Here is a 17,559-nt window from a genome sequence, read left to right on the forward strand (position 1 = left end):
CCCACTATCACGGTATAACATGTTGCCATAACATGGCAGGCGCGTACCACTGGGCTGGTTTGATCCGAGCATTTCAGGCATAACATTTGATAACGGCTCAAAAGCTTTTGTAAACAAACTTTTTAAGGCCTTTACATGCGAACCGAAGTACGCAGTTGGTTGGAAATGCTATCGAAAAAGAAGCTTTAATGTGATAATTTATTTAGCTACACGGATATAAATCTCCTTATACCTTTTGGCAAACTTCTATTGCTGATTAATCATAAAATGTCTCGTAAAATTTTGATATAGCTGGAATAAGGGCGTAACACCTTTGGTAAACAATGTCTTCTATCGATGATTTTTCGAAATTAAAGGCACGCCCACCCAAACCAACATAACCTACAGGAAAGGGAAGTCTTCCCCTACCAGATGGTGACGCTGATTTGAGTGAGTGAGCCTTGGCTTTCTAGATATCATCGAGAGAAGTCATTGTTTACAAAAACTGTTACGCCCTCATTCCAGCTCTATCTAGAAATGTATAAGTCAACTAATAAGCAGACGCCTTGCAAAAAGTTAATGGAGATCATGTGTCAAATGAAATGTATAAGCAGTCATACATACCTTTTCTGCATTCTTATAGGACCTATTTGGTTTGTCTTATGGAATGTATAAGGCTGATGTTTTGGCAAAAATGTATAACTAAAACACATGAATAATATAATTGATTTTCGTTTTGTGTAGAGAATGATCTTAGAAGAGGGTACACAGCAAAAAAAATGTAATATCGATCAATGGAATGATGTATGAAATGATGATGTATGACATAATGATGTAATAGCAAAAAGCAGATACAATATTACATCAATGGATGTTATTTTGTTCGCAAAATCGATGTACATCGTACAACGTTATATTACACAACCGATGTATTGACCTGGTTGCAGCAGTTTGGATATAATATTCAACAACTTTTTTTTCTGTGTAGGTAGTTAGTTCCTTAGTTAGTTCCGTTAGAGTACGGCAGTGACGGCAGTATGAAAATTGAATAGAAGTTGCAAATGAGCGAAGGGCCATCAATGTGACAGTGCAAGTCAAACGCACACCCTTTGCCTAGCCCGTACGATGTACGTGGAGATTTGAAGTATGTACCACAAACGAAGTGACAGACTCGAAAACTTTGATTACGAACCTGCTATTGCAATTTTTCAGTGTACCACATGACAACACTACTACCAACAATCAATACGAAACTAACGATTTTAAATTGGCTCACTACTTGACTAGCCTATTGGTCCCAAGCAAACGATTAAGGTAGCCCATTATAGTCGAAAATCTAGTACTACACAATGTTTTTTTTTGATTCGCTATGAAAGTTTGACAGATAAAATGAGGGGTTATTGGTTTTTCTTATGTTTCGATGGGTGAATCGATTAGCTTGGGACCGAAGAGAGTACCAGAGCTGAGCCAAAAAGTTGAGCACGTTATTTTGGGACCTTCTAGTCTTAGAGTTACCTCTATGCTACTACTGGATTTTACTAGCATTTTCACCAAATGTACTTCAAACAAAACAAAAATACTAGCCCTTCTGGTGGCTAATGGCACAAGCTTCTATGAAAATTCTATTACTGCGAACCACATTATTTTAATTGATTTCTTCGCCACTTAGTCGTCTGTCACTTTGTTTGTGGTAGTAGTATTGGACGTTAATTAATGTAATTAAAAGTATTGAAAATGTAATTAATGTATTTTAATTACGAAATTTCAACTGTAATTAATGGAGTTAAAAAGTAATTAACGTTCTACATTGTGTAATTAATGTAATTAAAGCAGTAGTTAATGGAATTAATTTAATTACTGCCGTTGTCTGCGTTGGAGTTAAAGGTTATTGCGTGCCCCTACAGTATTGACATACTTCAAATCTCCGCGTACATCGTAGGAGTTAAGGCCCAAACGCAATGTGGGTGGAAGCGGAACGGAACCGGAAAGTTTGACAGTTGTCACAAATGATATCAAGATGCCTAACCGAAGTCGATTTGGTTCTAACTAGTTTTCAATCCGACAAGCAGGCTTACTCAGATCGGGCTTTTCCGCTGCCGCTGCCGTTCCGCTTCCGCTGTCATTGCGCTTGGTCCTTTAGGCAAAGAGTGTACGTTTGAATTGCACTGTCGCCTTAATGGCCCTTCACTCATTTTCATTTTCTATTCAATTTTAATTCTGCCGTACTCTAACGGTACTATCTACTTACCCTCTTCTAAGATCATTATCTAGCTAATAAATTATCACACTAGAGCTTCATGTTAGATAGCATTTCCAACCAACTCTGAAAATCGCATGCTTCGCGTATGAAGTAGCAGAAAAACACTATGAATGCATAACAATTTTATTAGAGATACCATAAAAGGTTAATTTTTAATCCTTCTTCGTTAGTTATATTTTTGAGTGTGATTGGCCCTTTAGCATGGTGTCTGTATTTTAATATTTTTGAGTGTATTTAAATTTGGCTGATCTATAAATGCAGTGTTTTCACGACTGAACCTAGTAGTGTCAACATATAAATCTTCACAAAAAAATTCACACCCATGACATCTGCAGACAAAATTAAACACCAAAAGGAATGCAAAAGAAGTTTTCGTAGTCAAATTTAGCAGAATTTTTCCTTACTCAATAATAAACATTCGTATCGTGCTGTTCCAGCAGTGCACTTTGCTGCCCACGTCGTTAGCTCTACAAAAGTATAGGCAAAGAAATTATGAGTTCCAAAAAGATTCCTTCGTCGCCGTCTGGGAATCGCTCGTACGACAATTGTTTGCCTTCCACATCTGCTTGTAGCAGTAAGCAGCTGAATTCCTCGTCATCACCGATCAGAGAGAGCGGCAATGGCAGATCCATCTCTAGCAATAAACTTTCTACCCCGGTGGAACCAACTCCGTCGAAATGGGTCAGTCTCAATGTTGGTGGAAAAGTGTTCACTACAACCCTCAGTACGCTATTAAATAAAGAGCCTGGCAGTATGTTGGCACGGATGTTTGCCCAGGAGGACGCGATGTGTCCCAGCGATAAGGACGGTCATGGTGCCTATCTCATAGATCGCAGTTCGCAATATTTCGAGCCAATATTAAATTATCTCAGACATGGCCAATTGATCTTCGATGGTCATTTGAGTCCTGAAGGAATTCTGGAGGAAGCCAAGTTCTTCGGCATCGAAGGATTGATTCCACAATTAGAAAGCTTGGTTCAACAGCAGCAGACAGCCAACATGGAGGATCTTCCTCTAACGCGAAGAGATGTTATCAGCGCTTTGATAAAGACTTCACATATGACTGAATTGCGATTCCAAGGCGTTAATCTAGCAGGGGCCGATTTGAGAAAATTGGATCTCCGTCACATAAATTTCAAATACGCCTGCTTGCAACGGTGTAACTTATCACTTGCCAACTTGAACTATTGTTGCCTAGAACGTGCCGATCTTAGCTTTGCCAATTTGGAAGGTGCTCAACTGTTGTCCGTCAAAGGGCTCTGTGCCAATATGGAGGCGGCAAATCTGCAGGGCTGTAACTTTGAGGATCCATCCGGAGTGAGGAGCAATTTGGAAGGAGTGAACCTGAAGGGTGCCTGTTTGGAAAACAGTAACATGGCAGGAGTGAACTTACGGGTAGCCAATTTGCGGAACGCCAATTTGAAGAATTGCAATCTGAGGGCAGCTGTACTTGCCGGCGCGGATTTGGAGGTAAGTTATCTGCATATTACTGGATTCAACTTGATATATTAGGATTACATATTTCAGCGCTGCAACCTTTCCGGAAGCGATCTACAAGAGGCTAATCTAAGGGGAGCGAACCTCAAAGACGCTCAACTTGAGTTAATGCTGACTCCGTTGCATATGTCACAGGCAATTCGCTAAGCAGCGAGCGTACTTTCGGAGAAGTATAATTCTTCTTAGAACTATAAATACTGGAAGGTTTAATTATTGAATATTTTTTGGGTGGTTTATATAAATTCTCACACCGTGAGAAGCAGTATATAGGGCTAATAACATTGATTGACTGATTGTATTCGGTTGAGTTTCTTTCGTAACTTCTCGAGGAGATGCAGCAGTGGTACCTACGCAGAGGCGTATAAGTGCGTTTTAGTTGCAATAATAAAATTTAATGTTGCAATAATAACAATTCACGTAAAAAGGAACATTATAGGTAGATCTTACACCGCTAATAATATTACATCAAATCTATTTAATCATCCATCACGAATAAAATGATCGTTGAAATAAACAATTGCAATAGGTAATCTGTTCGAAAACCCAATAATAAAAGTTTCCCTCTACTGCCCACTTCTGCAAGCTTTCTTTCGAAAGGCCACCAATGGAATATGAATAAAAAAATGACGGTCTTTTTAACTAGATCAATTTACCTCATCCAGAGCAGATAAACAAAATTGTTTTCATTTTTTTTTAATTTTCTCGCTTTTCCTTGCAATTTTCTCAATATTCCTTGCACCTATTTTATCCACACTTTGCCAGATGAAACTAGAATTTATTAGTAAGTTCTGGATCAAATTTCATAAACATGTGCTTATAATGAATGTTCCGACGGAATTTTCTGTTTTGTAGTTTTGAGCATTTTTTCAATATTTTTTTTCCTGAAAATCAACTAAATCTGAAAATATTTTTGATGTAGACTATGTCTTACGGGAAGGTACAGGAGGTAAATCTAAAATTTAGAACTGCGACTGTCACGAAAAGGTGTTAAGTTTGAACACTTTTAACTGTTACTGTGTATTGTTCTCAAAGTTCTGTGCAAAGTTATCCTGAATCGGATACAGGAGAAGATCGACGCGACTCTCCGACGGCAGCAGGCAGGATTCCGTGCCGGAAGATCTTGTGTGGACCATATTGTCACGCTCCGCATCATCCTGGAGCAGGTCAATGAATTCCAAGAGTCCCTTTATTTGGTATTCATTGACTACGAAAAAGCTTTCGACCGTCACAATCACGAGAATCTGTGGGGCGCCCTGAGACACAAGGGAGTCCCGGATAAAATCGTCAACCTCATCGAAGCGCAGTATGAGGCTTTCACGTGCAGAGTTCTGCATAACGGAGCCTTGTCCGACCCTATCCGGGTAGTCGCTGGTGTGAGACAAGGATATATACTATCACCGCTACTGTTTCTCATCGTAATCGACGAGATCATGGTAGGTGCAATTGACCGTGTACCGAACCGTGGGCTGCTTTGGCAGCCTATCACCATGGAGCATCTCAACGGCTTCAATTTGGCTGATGATGTTGCTCTACTAGCACAACGGCGCTCTGATATGCAGAGTAAGCTCAATGACCTAGCCGAACGCTCGTCTGCGGCGGGTCTCACCAGCAACGTCAACAAGACCAAATCGTTGGATATCAACATGGGCAACCCTTCCAACTTTACGGTAGCGGGGCAAGCAGTGGAGATGGTCGAAAGTTTCCAATATCTTGGCAGCCAAATACCGTCGGACGGCGGGACCAAGAGCGACATAGGTGCACGAATCAAGAAGGCTAGGGCTGCCTTTGCGAGTTTACGAAACGTATGGAGATCCAACCAGATAAGTCAACGCACCAAAATCCGAATTTTCAACTCGAACGTGAAATCTGTGTTGTTATACACCAGCGAGACGTGGTGTGTATCAGCGGAGAACACTCAAAAGCTGCAGTTCTTCATCAACCGATGCCTGCGGTATATAATTTGTGCCCGGTGGCCTCACAACTGGATCTCGAATGACGAGCTCCATCGTCGATGTCATCAGAAGTCGATAGCAACAGAAATTCGAGAGCGAAAGTGGAGGTGGGTCGGCCACACACTTCGACGGGGTGGAAACGAAATCTGCAAGCAAGCGCTGGATTGGAATCCGGCAGGACATCGCAGCAGAGGCAGACCCAGGGGCTCATGGCGGCGGAGCCTCAATAAGGAAATTAAGCAAGTCGATAGGAATCTGACCTGGGCCCAGGTCAAGGCAAAAGCGAGCAGCCGCCCAGGATAGAAGTCTTTCACGTTGGTCCTTTGCACCGCTGGTGGTGCACAGGACCCTTAAGTAAGTAAGTAAGCTTTTAACTTCCCTCCCCTTGGCTAGTTGTTGCACCTTGCTGTTGGTGGGCGGGCTTAATTTCATGCTTTATAGTGGAGTGTTGTAAACGGTAGGTTTATGGCCGGCGTTGCTGGCTCATGCTGCGATAGAATGGCGCCATGGGCAGGCGGTGGGGATTACTAAGCTTCCCCTCTCTGATGAACCACTGCATGAGAGAACCAAAGATCTAGCCTAGCAGTGATAGTGTGATAACCCGTTTTATTAATGATTAATCAACTAATAATTAGTGCTTTTAATAAGAACGTTTATTTAACGATTATCTGTTCCTCTACGTTTCTCTACAGATGTCATAGTACCGTCCGTCTGCCCAGTGGTTAGCCGTACGGCATATTGACATCCGTAGCTCAGCTTCAGCCCAGTGGCTGTGGCTACTTACGGACTGCCACATCTCCCCTTTTATATAAATTTTAGATAATCCGCTTACAGTACAAAATCTCGAAACTTGTCCGGTACTCGGCGATTGCGTCGCTCCCTCTCTGGCAAAACATCCCTCTGCTGGTCTTCTTCCTCAAATCCGTGGAAACCCATTCTGTCTTCATCATCGTCTGAATCTGACTCGATGATCTTCTGAAAAGGTACATCCTGGTCCTGGTTGCTTCCGGTTTCACCCACGTCACTTATCTTCTTCACATGAGAAACGTTACGGTCGAAAACCCGTCCATTATCTTGATCCTCGATTGTGACACGTGCCCCACTGCGATTGAGGACCTTGAACTTCGTTGGGTTAAATGTTGTGGTAAGTTTGTTACCTGGAACGAGATTCTGCATAAGAACTGTATCACCTACCTCAACTGATGATTCCGTAGCCCTTCTTCTCAAATCTTCCCTCTGTTTTTGTTTTGTTTTCAGTACTTGATCACGGTCTGTATATTCGGTGCTAACCGGTGCCGTATCGATATCCTCCAAGGATGGAATCTTTGATCTGATAGTTCTGCCAAAACACAACTCAGTTGGCGTCTTTCCCGTTGAAGAGTGCGGTGTAGTATAGTACATAATAAGGTAATCCTGCAAATCCTGCTTCCAGTCACGGCCGAGAGCGTGGCTTATTTGTAAGCGCTTCAGCAAGGATCGGTTCTGCCGCTCAACTAAACCATTCTCCTGCGGCCAGTATGGTGTAGAATGGTTCAACGTAATCCCATGGGTGTTGCAGTACAGTTCAAATTCCTTTCCAACAAATTGCTTGGCATTGTCAAGTGTCATGGTACGTGGATATCCGAGTCGAGTGAAAATTCTATCGAGACGTCCAACGGTATCCTTAGCTGTTATTTTAACCATGATTTCTACCTCTTTATATCGACTGAAGTAGTCTACGATGACAAGCAGGTATTCACCCGACGGAAGTGGACCCATAAAATCTATGGCCACATCCACCCATGGTTTTGTGGGCATCATTCTGCGTGACATAGGAACCGGTTTGCTAGGAAGTCCGACTAGTCGACAGCCTTCACAATTCTTGACGTATGACGTGATATCAACATCCATCCGGGGCCACCAGACTCTATCCCGCAGCCTACGCTTCATTAAAGATTCACCGGGGTGACCTTCGTGTGCAAGGTCCAGCATCCTCTTCCGCAACTGTTCCGGCACCACCAGTTTACTTCCACGCACTAACAAATCTCCGACAAGTCCAAGCTCATTCTGGAATGGTTCGAATGCCTTAACTTCCACCCTGGTCCATGATCCAGATCGCATAGCTTCAACTACCAATCGTAATTGTTGATCCCTTTCCACCGCGTTCTCTATTTCTCCAACGTCCACTGCGGCCGATTCCGTTACCGCAAGGATAAGAAACTTATTATCCTTTTCAAACTCCACCGCGTTATCTTCTTCCACCAGCCGAGAGAAAGAATCTGCGACATTGCTTGAACCCTTCCTGTATTTAACTTCGAATGTGAAGGATTGTAAGCGTAAGACCCACCGCTCTATTCTAGCACAAGGCCTCGAAGACGGCGAGAAGATTACCTCCAGAGGTTTATGGTCGGTTTCCAATTCGAATTTCCGACCAATGAGATAAACGGACAACCGCTCCACAGCCCAAACGATTGCCAGCGCTTCACGTTCAGTCTGGCAGTAACGTTTCTCCGTTGCGGTTAAGCTCTTACTAGCGTAGCATATAACCCGAGGATTTTCATCATCACTACCTTCAAACTGTACTAACACAGCGCCCAGGGCTACTGGAGACGCGTCAGTTATTACTCTCGTTCGCAGTGAGTTATCGAAGAAGTGCAGGGTTCGAATATCGCCGATTATTTCCTTCAATCTTTCGAACGACTTTTGATGACTTTCTTGCCAAACAAAATGTTTTCCCGATTGCGTCAACTCTCGTAAAGGAGCCGTTACTGTGGCTAAGTCCGGCAAGAAACGTCCGACGTACGTTACCAGTCCTAAGAAACTGCGAACTTCTTCAGCAGTCTTCGGCGCTCGAAATCTGGTCAGGGATTCTATTTTGCTTGCAGTTGGTCGTATGCCTTCCTCTGAGATAACATGTCCCAGGAATTCAATCTCCGTTGCCTTGAAAACACACTTTCTATGGTTCAAAAGCACCTCTTTTTCTCTTAGAGTTGATAGAACCTGTTGCAATGCCCTGTCATGTTCTTCTTCTGTCTGTCCGAAAATGATGATATCGTCGATATAATTGACTGTATTCTCACAACCTGCTAGAATCTGCTCTAAGGCCTTCTGGAACATTTCCGGCGCGCAGCTGACGCCGAACATCAATCGCTTAAAACGGTATAGTCCCTTGTGAGTGATGAACGTCGTTATATCTCGGCAATCCTCCTCGAGCTCTAGTTGATAGTAGGACTCCTTAATATCAAGCCGACTGAAGAACTTGGCAGCTTTGAGGCGAGGAAGAAAATCTTCGATAGTTGGCATCATGTGGTGTTCTCGTCGTATAGCTTGATTTGCGCGTCGCATATCCACGCATAGGCGAAGATCTCCGTTATCCTTCACTATCGTCACTAGCGGTGATACCCACTCGCTGGCTCCAGTGACTGGTTCAATTATATCTGTAGTCAGAAGTGCCGACAATTTGTCTTCAATACGTGAAAGCAGAGCAATAGGTGGGCGTCTGACATGTTGTACAACAGGAGTTATAGTTCTGTCGATAGGAATTCTCAATTTGACATCCTTGATTTTAGGAAAAGGCCTTTTTTCGTCTACAACCTGGTTCAAAGAAGATTGGACACTAGGTAAACCGATCGACAATACTCCTAGCTTGGTAGCAGTCAATCGCCCGAGTAAGGGTTGTGTACCTCCCTGTACTACATAAAAGCGATCGCTCCTTTCAATCCGCTTTCCGGCATCCTCAACAGAAATAACTGCTTCAAACATTCCACCTATAATCAATAATTAAACAATAGTTTCGAACCTCAAGTGTATACTAGTATCTGTAACACAAACCTACTGCTAACGGTTCCGAATCGCGGCCATACGCACGGAAAGTTTGATCGGCTTCTTTCCAAAATTCCTCAACTTTCACTCCATGAGTTTTCATGTACGCCCACGTCCTGTCATCTATAATGTTCTTGGCACTTCCAGAATCAATCAACATTTGGATCATGACGCCTCCTACTTTGACCCAGATAAATTCGTCCCCATTTCCGATACTAAAGATGAAATTTGGCGGTACCGGTTTTTCCTCCTCGCTGTCCTGAACTCGCATGATACCTTGGGATTTCGGTTTCTTTCCCCGCCATTCGATAGGGTTATTCGCGCTTCGCTTCTGAGGAAGTGTGATTGTTCTGCACCGTTTATAGAAATGGCCGATTCTGTTACATTTGTTACACCTTTGATCTTTAGCTGGACACTTCGGATCATTTCCGTAGTGGTTCTTACGCCCACAGCGGTAACATTCACCGGTTGGGTTTTTCGACGAACCTTGAATCTTGCAGACATTAGTGCCATTATCCATCCAATAGCTAGGTGCTGAACGTTCTGTACTCGATGACGCTGTTTTCATCTGCTGTGATTGATATTTCACTGCTTCATACGAACTGACCACTCGAGTTACATCGTCTAGTGTCAAGGACTCCTTTTGCAGCAGTTTCTCCTTTAATTCCGGAGGAGCAAACAGAATTATCTTGTCAACGACAGCGATATTACGACTCTCCTCAAGGGTACTTCCGAAATTGCATTTTCGAGCCACCTCAAGCGAACGCCACAAAAACTTCTCCATAGACTCATCCTCCATTGGCTTCAAATTCCAATAGGAATTCCTTTCGAAAGCTTCGTGCCGTTTGGGCGAAAAATATTCATCAAGTTTCTCGATCGCCGTTTGATACGGATCGATCTTCTTTTCTTTGTCTTCATCAACGTCAGCTCCTGGTATTGAAGAGAAAACTTCCTGCACGTCCGGGCCGGCTCTAGCCAAAAAAATATTTTTCAATCGGGTTTTGTCCTTTTCCCCATTGGCAGCCGCTATGAAACCGAAATTCCGTTTATATTTCTGCCATTCGTCGCGTACGGTACTGTTTGGAATCGATCTGAACTTGAATTGCGGTATGTCCCATTTGTCCATCTTTGATTATTTGATAAAAACGCTAAAATTTAAAATAATTGTTTTTGGTTTTCGTTTGTTAGTAAATACTATTTACGCATTCACCTTTCCAAAATCGACGAATTACGTTTAAACACGGCCAACAATACGATTGACATCCACGAATCCTGTCGGCCGGCCAGTTTCCGTCTGGCGGCTTCTTGCCTTTATCGGTCGTCCTCGACCCGAGAGCTACGTTCCTTTTGACGGTCTTCCTCGACCTGACGGCTTTCTGCCTGATACGGTCTTCCCTGACCTGACGGCTTACTGCCTGGTACGGTCTTCTCACTGACCTGACGGCTTTCTGCCTGCTACGGTCTTAATCTGACCTTTGTCGTGCAATGCACCGACCACTACTTGGATGTAGTATTTTCCACTAAATTAGACAAAATGAAAACAAATTCTTATTAGAATTCTTGCCATCCACATTTTTTTTTTTTTCATCACGCATAACATAACCAAGAAGAGTCTTTCCTAGCCCAGCAAAAAAGTTTTTTTTTCTTTTCTCCAATATTTCTAAATAAATCTTACCTGTAATTAATTCCAGTTTATATCCGTCGTCGCCAGATGTGATAACCCGTTTTATTAATGATTAATCAACTAATAATTAGTGCTTTTAATAAGAACGTTTATTTAACGATTATCTGTTCCTCTACGTTTCTCTACAGATGTCATAGTACCGTCCGTCTGCCCAGTGGTTAGCCGTACGGCATATTGACATCCGTAGCTCAGCTTCAGCCCAGTGGCTGTGGCTACTTACGGACTGCCACAGATAGTATCACCACAGACAAACAGACATAACACATTGAATATTTCTCACTTTAAAACATCGTCGCTAAAACATTACCGCCATCTGTTGAGTACACTGTGGTGGGTAGTAGGCTGAACAGATGGCGGTAGTCTGTAAACGTCAAACGCAAGGGAATTGACTATGCGCGCCACAGGTGGCGGTACTACCAACTACGATACTTTTAAATTGACCGTTAAATGCTTGTTCGATGAACAACTTGCGAGTGTTATGTCTGTTTGTCTGTGGTATCACACTTGTTACTCCTTTGTTTGAAAGCCGCGTTGTAGTACGCTTACGTTGGGTGCGATTCTGGCGGTTTTTTTTTCCGCAAATCACTCTTATTTTATTAATTTTAACGCAGATAGATTTATTTGGGTTTGCAAGGGAATTATACTATTGAAATATTTCAGAAAGTGCCCAACGGTGCTCCTTCTACTTGCGTGACAAGTTTTCATTGTTGTTTTCATTGAAGTATTACTCAGGAAACAATGTTAAACATCATTTTTGTACATGGTTTTGTAATCGATCTTATATATGCTTCATTTTGATTTGGGATAAGTGTTTGACGTGTGGAAACGTGGAAACGTGTGAGCGTAGTTGGAGCATATACCCCTCGATATACCCTATATAATTTAAAAATCAGCTAGGAAACTAATTTCAAAGTTAAGCATTTTTTTAAGTCACTTGAAGGTGTCACCTGGGTCGATGTAAGATATAATAAATATAGATCAAAGTCAAAATTTCTTGAAACACGTTAAATTTTAGATTACATAGCAGTTTAAGTACTTAAAAAAAACATGGGTTGTGCTTGATTAGGTAACTGAATTAGAGATTGCAATTATTTATTAAATTAGACTAATGAGACTAATGATATCATAATCATCAAACGAACTTAAATAAGAAAATTTAGAGAGTCTAATAACATTAGGTAGATTAACAAAATAATTAGGATGCGGGGAGTCCGCTTAGGGAGGCAACTAACCTTTAAAGTTGTAGAATAAATCTTCCTATTTAGTCTTGAACTTCAATAAGAAAACGCAAGCAGACCAATAGCATTAAGCAGATTAACAAGGAAAGTAATAGTTTAGGAAATAAGTTAAATTAGAGGTATGTGACAATTCATAACATTTAATCTTTTGTAGGTATTGTTTTCCCCTGAGTTTATTGTACTTGGTTACTATATTCTTCTCTCAATACGCGAAATCTCCGATATATGCGGTTAAAGCATTTGAGTTAACTTAGTTCTTTTTTTGGTCAAGTACTTACATTTGTAAACAGTTAACTTACTTAACTTAACGATCCTGCGCACCTCCAGGGGTGCAAAGGGTCTTTGTGAAAGATTTCCATCCTTGGAGATTACTAACTTTGGCCTTGACTTGTGCCCAAGTAAAATTTCGACCAATTAATTTCGGAATTTGAGATCCAATTGTGGGGCCACCAGTATGCTTGGCATACACAGTTGTACACACCAACTGCTCATTTGTAAATAACTTTTCACTCAGTTGTTGAAATTTGTTTTTCTTCAAAGAAATTGATAGATTATGATCATAGTTTACTATAGATATGCAAAGAGTAGGTAAATATTAACATTTGAATCAACGCCAATGATTTTTTACACTTAAAGTCCGAGATGTGCAGCGAGCATTTCTCACTTCATTTTTACAACGCAAAAACAAATACAGTTTATTACTAGAATAAAATCTACTATTTTTACGTATCTATAACAAGCTTAAACTCTATTCTATCTACTGCTTCAAAAAGAACTATGTGACGTCAACTGTGTACGAAGTTATTAGCAAATGAGCAGTTCGTGACCTAAACTGTGTATGCCAAGCATGGCCACCAGGCACGAATTATGTACGGCAGGCATCGGTTGATGAACACCTGCAGCTTCTGAGTGTTCTCCGCTGATAAACACCATGTTTCACTGGCGTATAACAGCACAGACTTCACGTTCGAGTTAAAAATTCGGATTTTGGTGCGTCGACTGATCTGATTCGCTCTCCATACATTTCACAAACTGGCAAAAGCAGACCTCGCCTTCTTAATCCTGGCACCTATGTCGCTCTTGGCGCAGCCGTCCGACGCTATCTGTCTGCCAAGATATTGAAAGCTTTCGATTTTCTCCACTGCCTGCCCAACTACCGTGAAATTGGAACGGTTTTCCGTATCGACAACCAACGATTTGGTCTTGTTGACGTTGATGGTTAGACCTGCTTCAGAGGAGCGTTCCACAAGGTCGTCGAGCTTACTTATCTCAAAGCGCCGTTGTGCTAGTAACGCAACATCATCAGCCAAATCGAAGTCGTTGAGATGCTCCATGGTAATAGGCTGCCACAGCAACCCACGGTTCGGTACACGGTCAACGGCTACAACCATGATCTCGTCGATTACGATGAGGAACAGTAGTGGTGATAATATACATCCTTGCCTAACACCCGCGATTACCCGAATCGGGTCGGACAAAGCTCCCTACAAGTTTTCGTGGTTTAGTCAGTCGAAAGCTTTTGCGTAGTCAATGAATACCAAGCTAAGGGGCTCTTGGAACTCATTGACCTGCTCCAAGATGATGCGGAGCGTGACAATATGGTCCACACAGGTTCTTCCAGCACGGAATCCTGCCTGCTGTCGTCGGAGATTCGCGTCGATGACTTTACACAGAACTTTGAGAACAATAAACAGTAACATGATGCCTCGCCAGTTGTCGCATACAGTTGGATCCCTCTTCTTGGGGACTTTTACCAAGACGCCCTGCATCCAGTCGGCCGGAAAAGTCGCGGTGTCCCAGATATTGATGAATAGTTGATGCAACATTTGTGAGGATAACATGGGGTCAGCTTTGAGCATCTCTGCTGATATGCGATCGACCCCCAGGGCTTTGTTGGACTTCATACTTCGGATGGCTGCTTCTATCTCCTGCAATGATGGAGCTTCAGTGTTGACGCGAGTAACGCGTCTCACCCTTGGCGGATCATGCCGAGATGTTGATGATTGGTTGACCGTTGAAACTTCGAGAAGTTGTTCAAAGTGATAAAACCAACGTTTCAACTGGTCAATGGGGTCGGTGAGCAACTGTCCAGTCGCGTCTTTCACAGGCATCCTTGGGTTCATCCTTGCCCCGCTCAGGCGTCGTGAAACATCATAGAGAAGGCGGATATCACCAGTTGCTCCGGCTTTCTCCTCTTCATCAGCCAGGAAGTCCACCCACGCTCGCTTGTCCCGTATACAGGAGTGCTTAACTTTCCTCTCTAGAGTCGAATACCGCTGACGGGCCTCGTTCTTAGCTCCTCGGGTCCTTGCTCGCTCTATCGCGGCTTTTGCTTCTCTCCGCTCCTCGATCTTCCTCCAGGTTTCATCGGTGATCCACTCCTTCTTCTGAGTGCGCAGCTCACCCAGGTTGTTCTCGCTTGTTTTTTTTTTTTTTTTTTTTTTTTTTTTTTTTCCTTTATTTACAAGGCTTTCAGCCATTGGCTGGTTCGCCTTGGGCTCGCTTGTTTCAAAAAAGGCATTCTTGATGCTCGTCCACTGTTCTTCTACGCTGCCACCTTCCGGAATATTAGCTGCGCGAACCTCGAGTTCTTCGACGAACGATCTCTTCACTGCTGGGTCTTCCAGTCGGTGTGTGCTGAATCGCCGCTCGAGTCTCTTCTCCCGCCGTTGAACCCGCGCTATGCGTAGGCGGATCGCACCGACCAGGAGATGATGGTCAGACGCGATGTCAGCGCTGCGTTTATTCCGAACATAGAGAGGGCTCCGTCTCCATTTTCGGCTGATGCAGATGTGGTCGATTTGGTTCTCTGTATATCCATCACGGGAGACCCGTGTGACTTTATGCACTGGGCTATGGGGGAAGAGTGAACCCCCGATCACCATGTCGTTGTTGCCACAAAACTCTTCACCTCGCATACCAGAATATGTCAGTACATTCCATGTTCCAATTCTTGTCCGTTGTTTAGCGCTAAAAGTCGTTGCCATAAAATCAGTTCGTAATGTCTGTAACAATTTGAAGGTTTCGGAGATAGTAGGTAGTTGGCCTAAGGTTTCCTATTCGCCGTGATGGGACTGCCATCTTGGGTATAGCTTTCGGGGAGAAGCATTTCGTATTCAGCCGCTGGATGCCAGTCAGACGCTGTTTGAGCCGCCCTTAATATGGTGAACAGACGCTCGGGTTTTGTAAGCCACATCCTCCGAAAAGGATGCAGCTCCCCCTTCCCTGTCAGCATACAACCAAAGTTCCCACCGGGGTTGGTTACCCGATCTTCCCTAAGGTCGGCGCAGTGGGGAGGAAGGGATAGGAGTTACTCAGCAAGAGGCTAAGGACCACTTTCACTTGCGTGACGGGTCTATTTTATAACCTTCAAGTCCGCGAAGTACCGGTGGTACGCATTATCCCAGTCATTTGTAGACAGTAGTCAATGTTAATCCATGAACTAAACCCTATGTGACTGTAAAATCGATCTTTCCTTATGTGGTATTGATGCATGTTTAGCTTTTCGCGGCTGTAGGATTCAACGCGCCTACGTCTACGGAGCTTAAGCAGAACTGATTCGCAGTTCGGTAGAGGTTGCCAAAAGTTGTTTCGAGCTTATGTAGTTTAGAATTTGTTCGATACGGTGGCGAAATTTTGAAATGATTGCTACGTGCGGTAAAATAACTAATTTGAAACAAAGCTCAATAGTAAAATAAGTAGAATATCTAGGGAGGAAACCAAAATTAATCAACTTGCCAACATAGGCTATCACATTTATTTTGGTGTCACTCTTTAAGTTATAATAAGCCTTTTTTATTGTTTCGCTTTTCGAATTTCCCCTATTGAAAATAATTAACAATTATTTCGAGATAATTTTTGTAATTAATAATATTTTGTGTGGTAGGGGAAATGGATTTAATGTTGAAAATCTCGGCGGTGCCGACTGGGATTGAACCCAGGCCCTTTGGGGTGAGAGGCAATACCACTAGTGCTGCTTGAATGAGACTTTTACGGAGGTTTTTTTTTTGAAGATCAAGTCTATTAGTGACTATGTTAAAAACAAATTTGTCAATATCGCGCGAAAGTCTGCCAATGAAAATGACAAATCTCAGCACTGGTTGGAAGGACTCCAACAGGCCATATTCATGTTTGACGAGGCGTGTGTTCGCCAAGTTCCTGTGAGGGATAAGTTTGTTGCTATTGATTCCCACAACCAATTACTGATTAAAATGGTTGATCCGAACAGGCAGATTGCTTCCAAAATGGACTCACCTCTCAGAGACGAAAATGATGACGATCGACTTTTAATCACCCTACAGAAGAAAGCAAATGCGATCGGCGAGCATGTCGCTTCATCGCATTTGCTTGGCTCGACAATCCAAAGTCCGCTCGAAGATCAGGTTGTGCAATGCCTAGACGACTCCCCTTGTCGTGCCTCCGGCGCATACGATTGCAGTACAACAGATTTACTCAGCGCTGAAATGCACCAAGAACATAAAGGCTCCCGTGTTTGACGGCATATTCAACTTAATCTTGAAGATACTCACTCATCATGACTGCCATCTTCAACAGATGCTTGGATCTGCACCAGTCTTGTAAGCGGTCACGGTAGTCGACACATTTTCTGTGATAATTGACTGCCTTTGCCTCCGACACTTGCAAAACAAGCTATCATAGTACAGTACCAAACTAAAATGTCATATGACAGGCTCTGTCATACGACACTGTCGCCGAAGACCGTCACCAATGTATGTATTTTAGTTTTTCTCATAATAAGAGCTGCTGATGTTGTGCTTGAGTGAATTCTGAAAATAGCAAACAATGATGTCCTAGTAATAATATTTCTGATCAGAAATGGTTTGATTTACACCAAATTGAGGAATTACAACGAAATCACACATGTCAAATGATAGCTATTTTGATAATTTTCTTTTAGCTCGAATGTTATTCTACCGCTCGTGTTGTGTGAGAGAGACGACGGTCGAGCATGAGTGTTCGAATACAAACAGACTGTCGCGCACGACACCGAAGCGAGTGTAGTAAAAAACGTCAACTGTTTCAACCCCTGATCTGCACTACTTTCCAAGCATCTGGAAGGTAGCAAAAATTATACCAATCCGCAAACACCACCCCCCTCCCTACACCATTGTCATCAAGATACAGACC

At 42.9% G+C, this 17,559-nt stretch overlaps 2 protein-coding genes across 2 annotated transcripts; one reads left to right on the forward strand and one right to left on the reverse strand.

Moving 5' to 3' along the window:
- The first annotated feature begins 2,585 nt into the window (after positions 1-2,585).
- Positions 2,586-4,247, forward strand: LOC135710845 (BTB/POZ domain-containing protein KCTD9). The gene is made up of 2 exons (XM_065233543.1): positions 2,586-3,709; positions 3,767-4,247. Exons 1-2 carry the CDS (start codon positions 2,732-2,734, stop codon positions 3,881-3,883), a joined length of 1,095 nt encoding a protein of 364 aa, XP_065089615.1. The 5' UTR covers positions 2,586-2,731; the 3' UTR covers positions 3,884-4,247.
- Positions 4,248-6,516: 2,269 nt separating this feature from the next.
- Positions 6,517-10,764, reverse strand: LOC135710855 (uncharacterized protein K02A2.6-like). The gene is made up of 3 exons (XM_065233550.1): positions 10,700-10,764; positions 9,499-10,637; positions 6,517-9,434 (listed from the first exon to the last, which is right to left on the reverse strand). The coding sequence occupies exons 2-3, from the start codon at positions 10,613-10,615 to the stop codon at positions 6,517-6,519; spliced, it is 4,035 nt and encodes a 1,344-aa protein (XP_065089622.1). The 5' UTR covers positions 10,616-10,637; positions 10,700-10,764.
- Positions 10,765-17,559: the final 6,795 nt, after the last annotated feature.

The sequence above is a fragment of the Ochlerotatus camptorhynchus genome, unplaced genomic scaffold (genome assembly GCF_037179485.1).
Source record: "Ochlerotatus camptorhynchus isolate MF236.1 unplaced genomic scaffold, CSIRO-AGI_Acam_v1.1 ptg000404l, whole genome shotgun sequence".
Lineage (NCBI taxonomy): Eukaryota > Metazoa > Arthropoda > Insecta > Diptera > Culicidae > Ochlerotatus > Ochlerotatus camptorhynchus.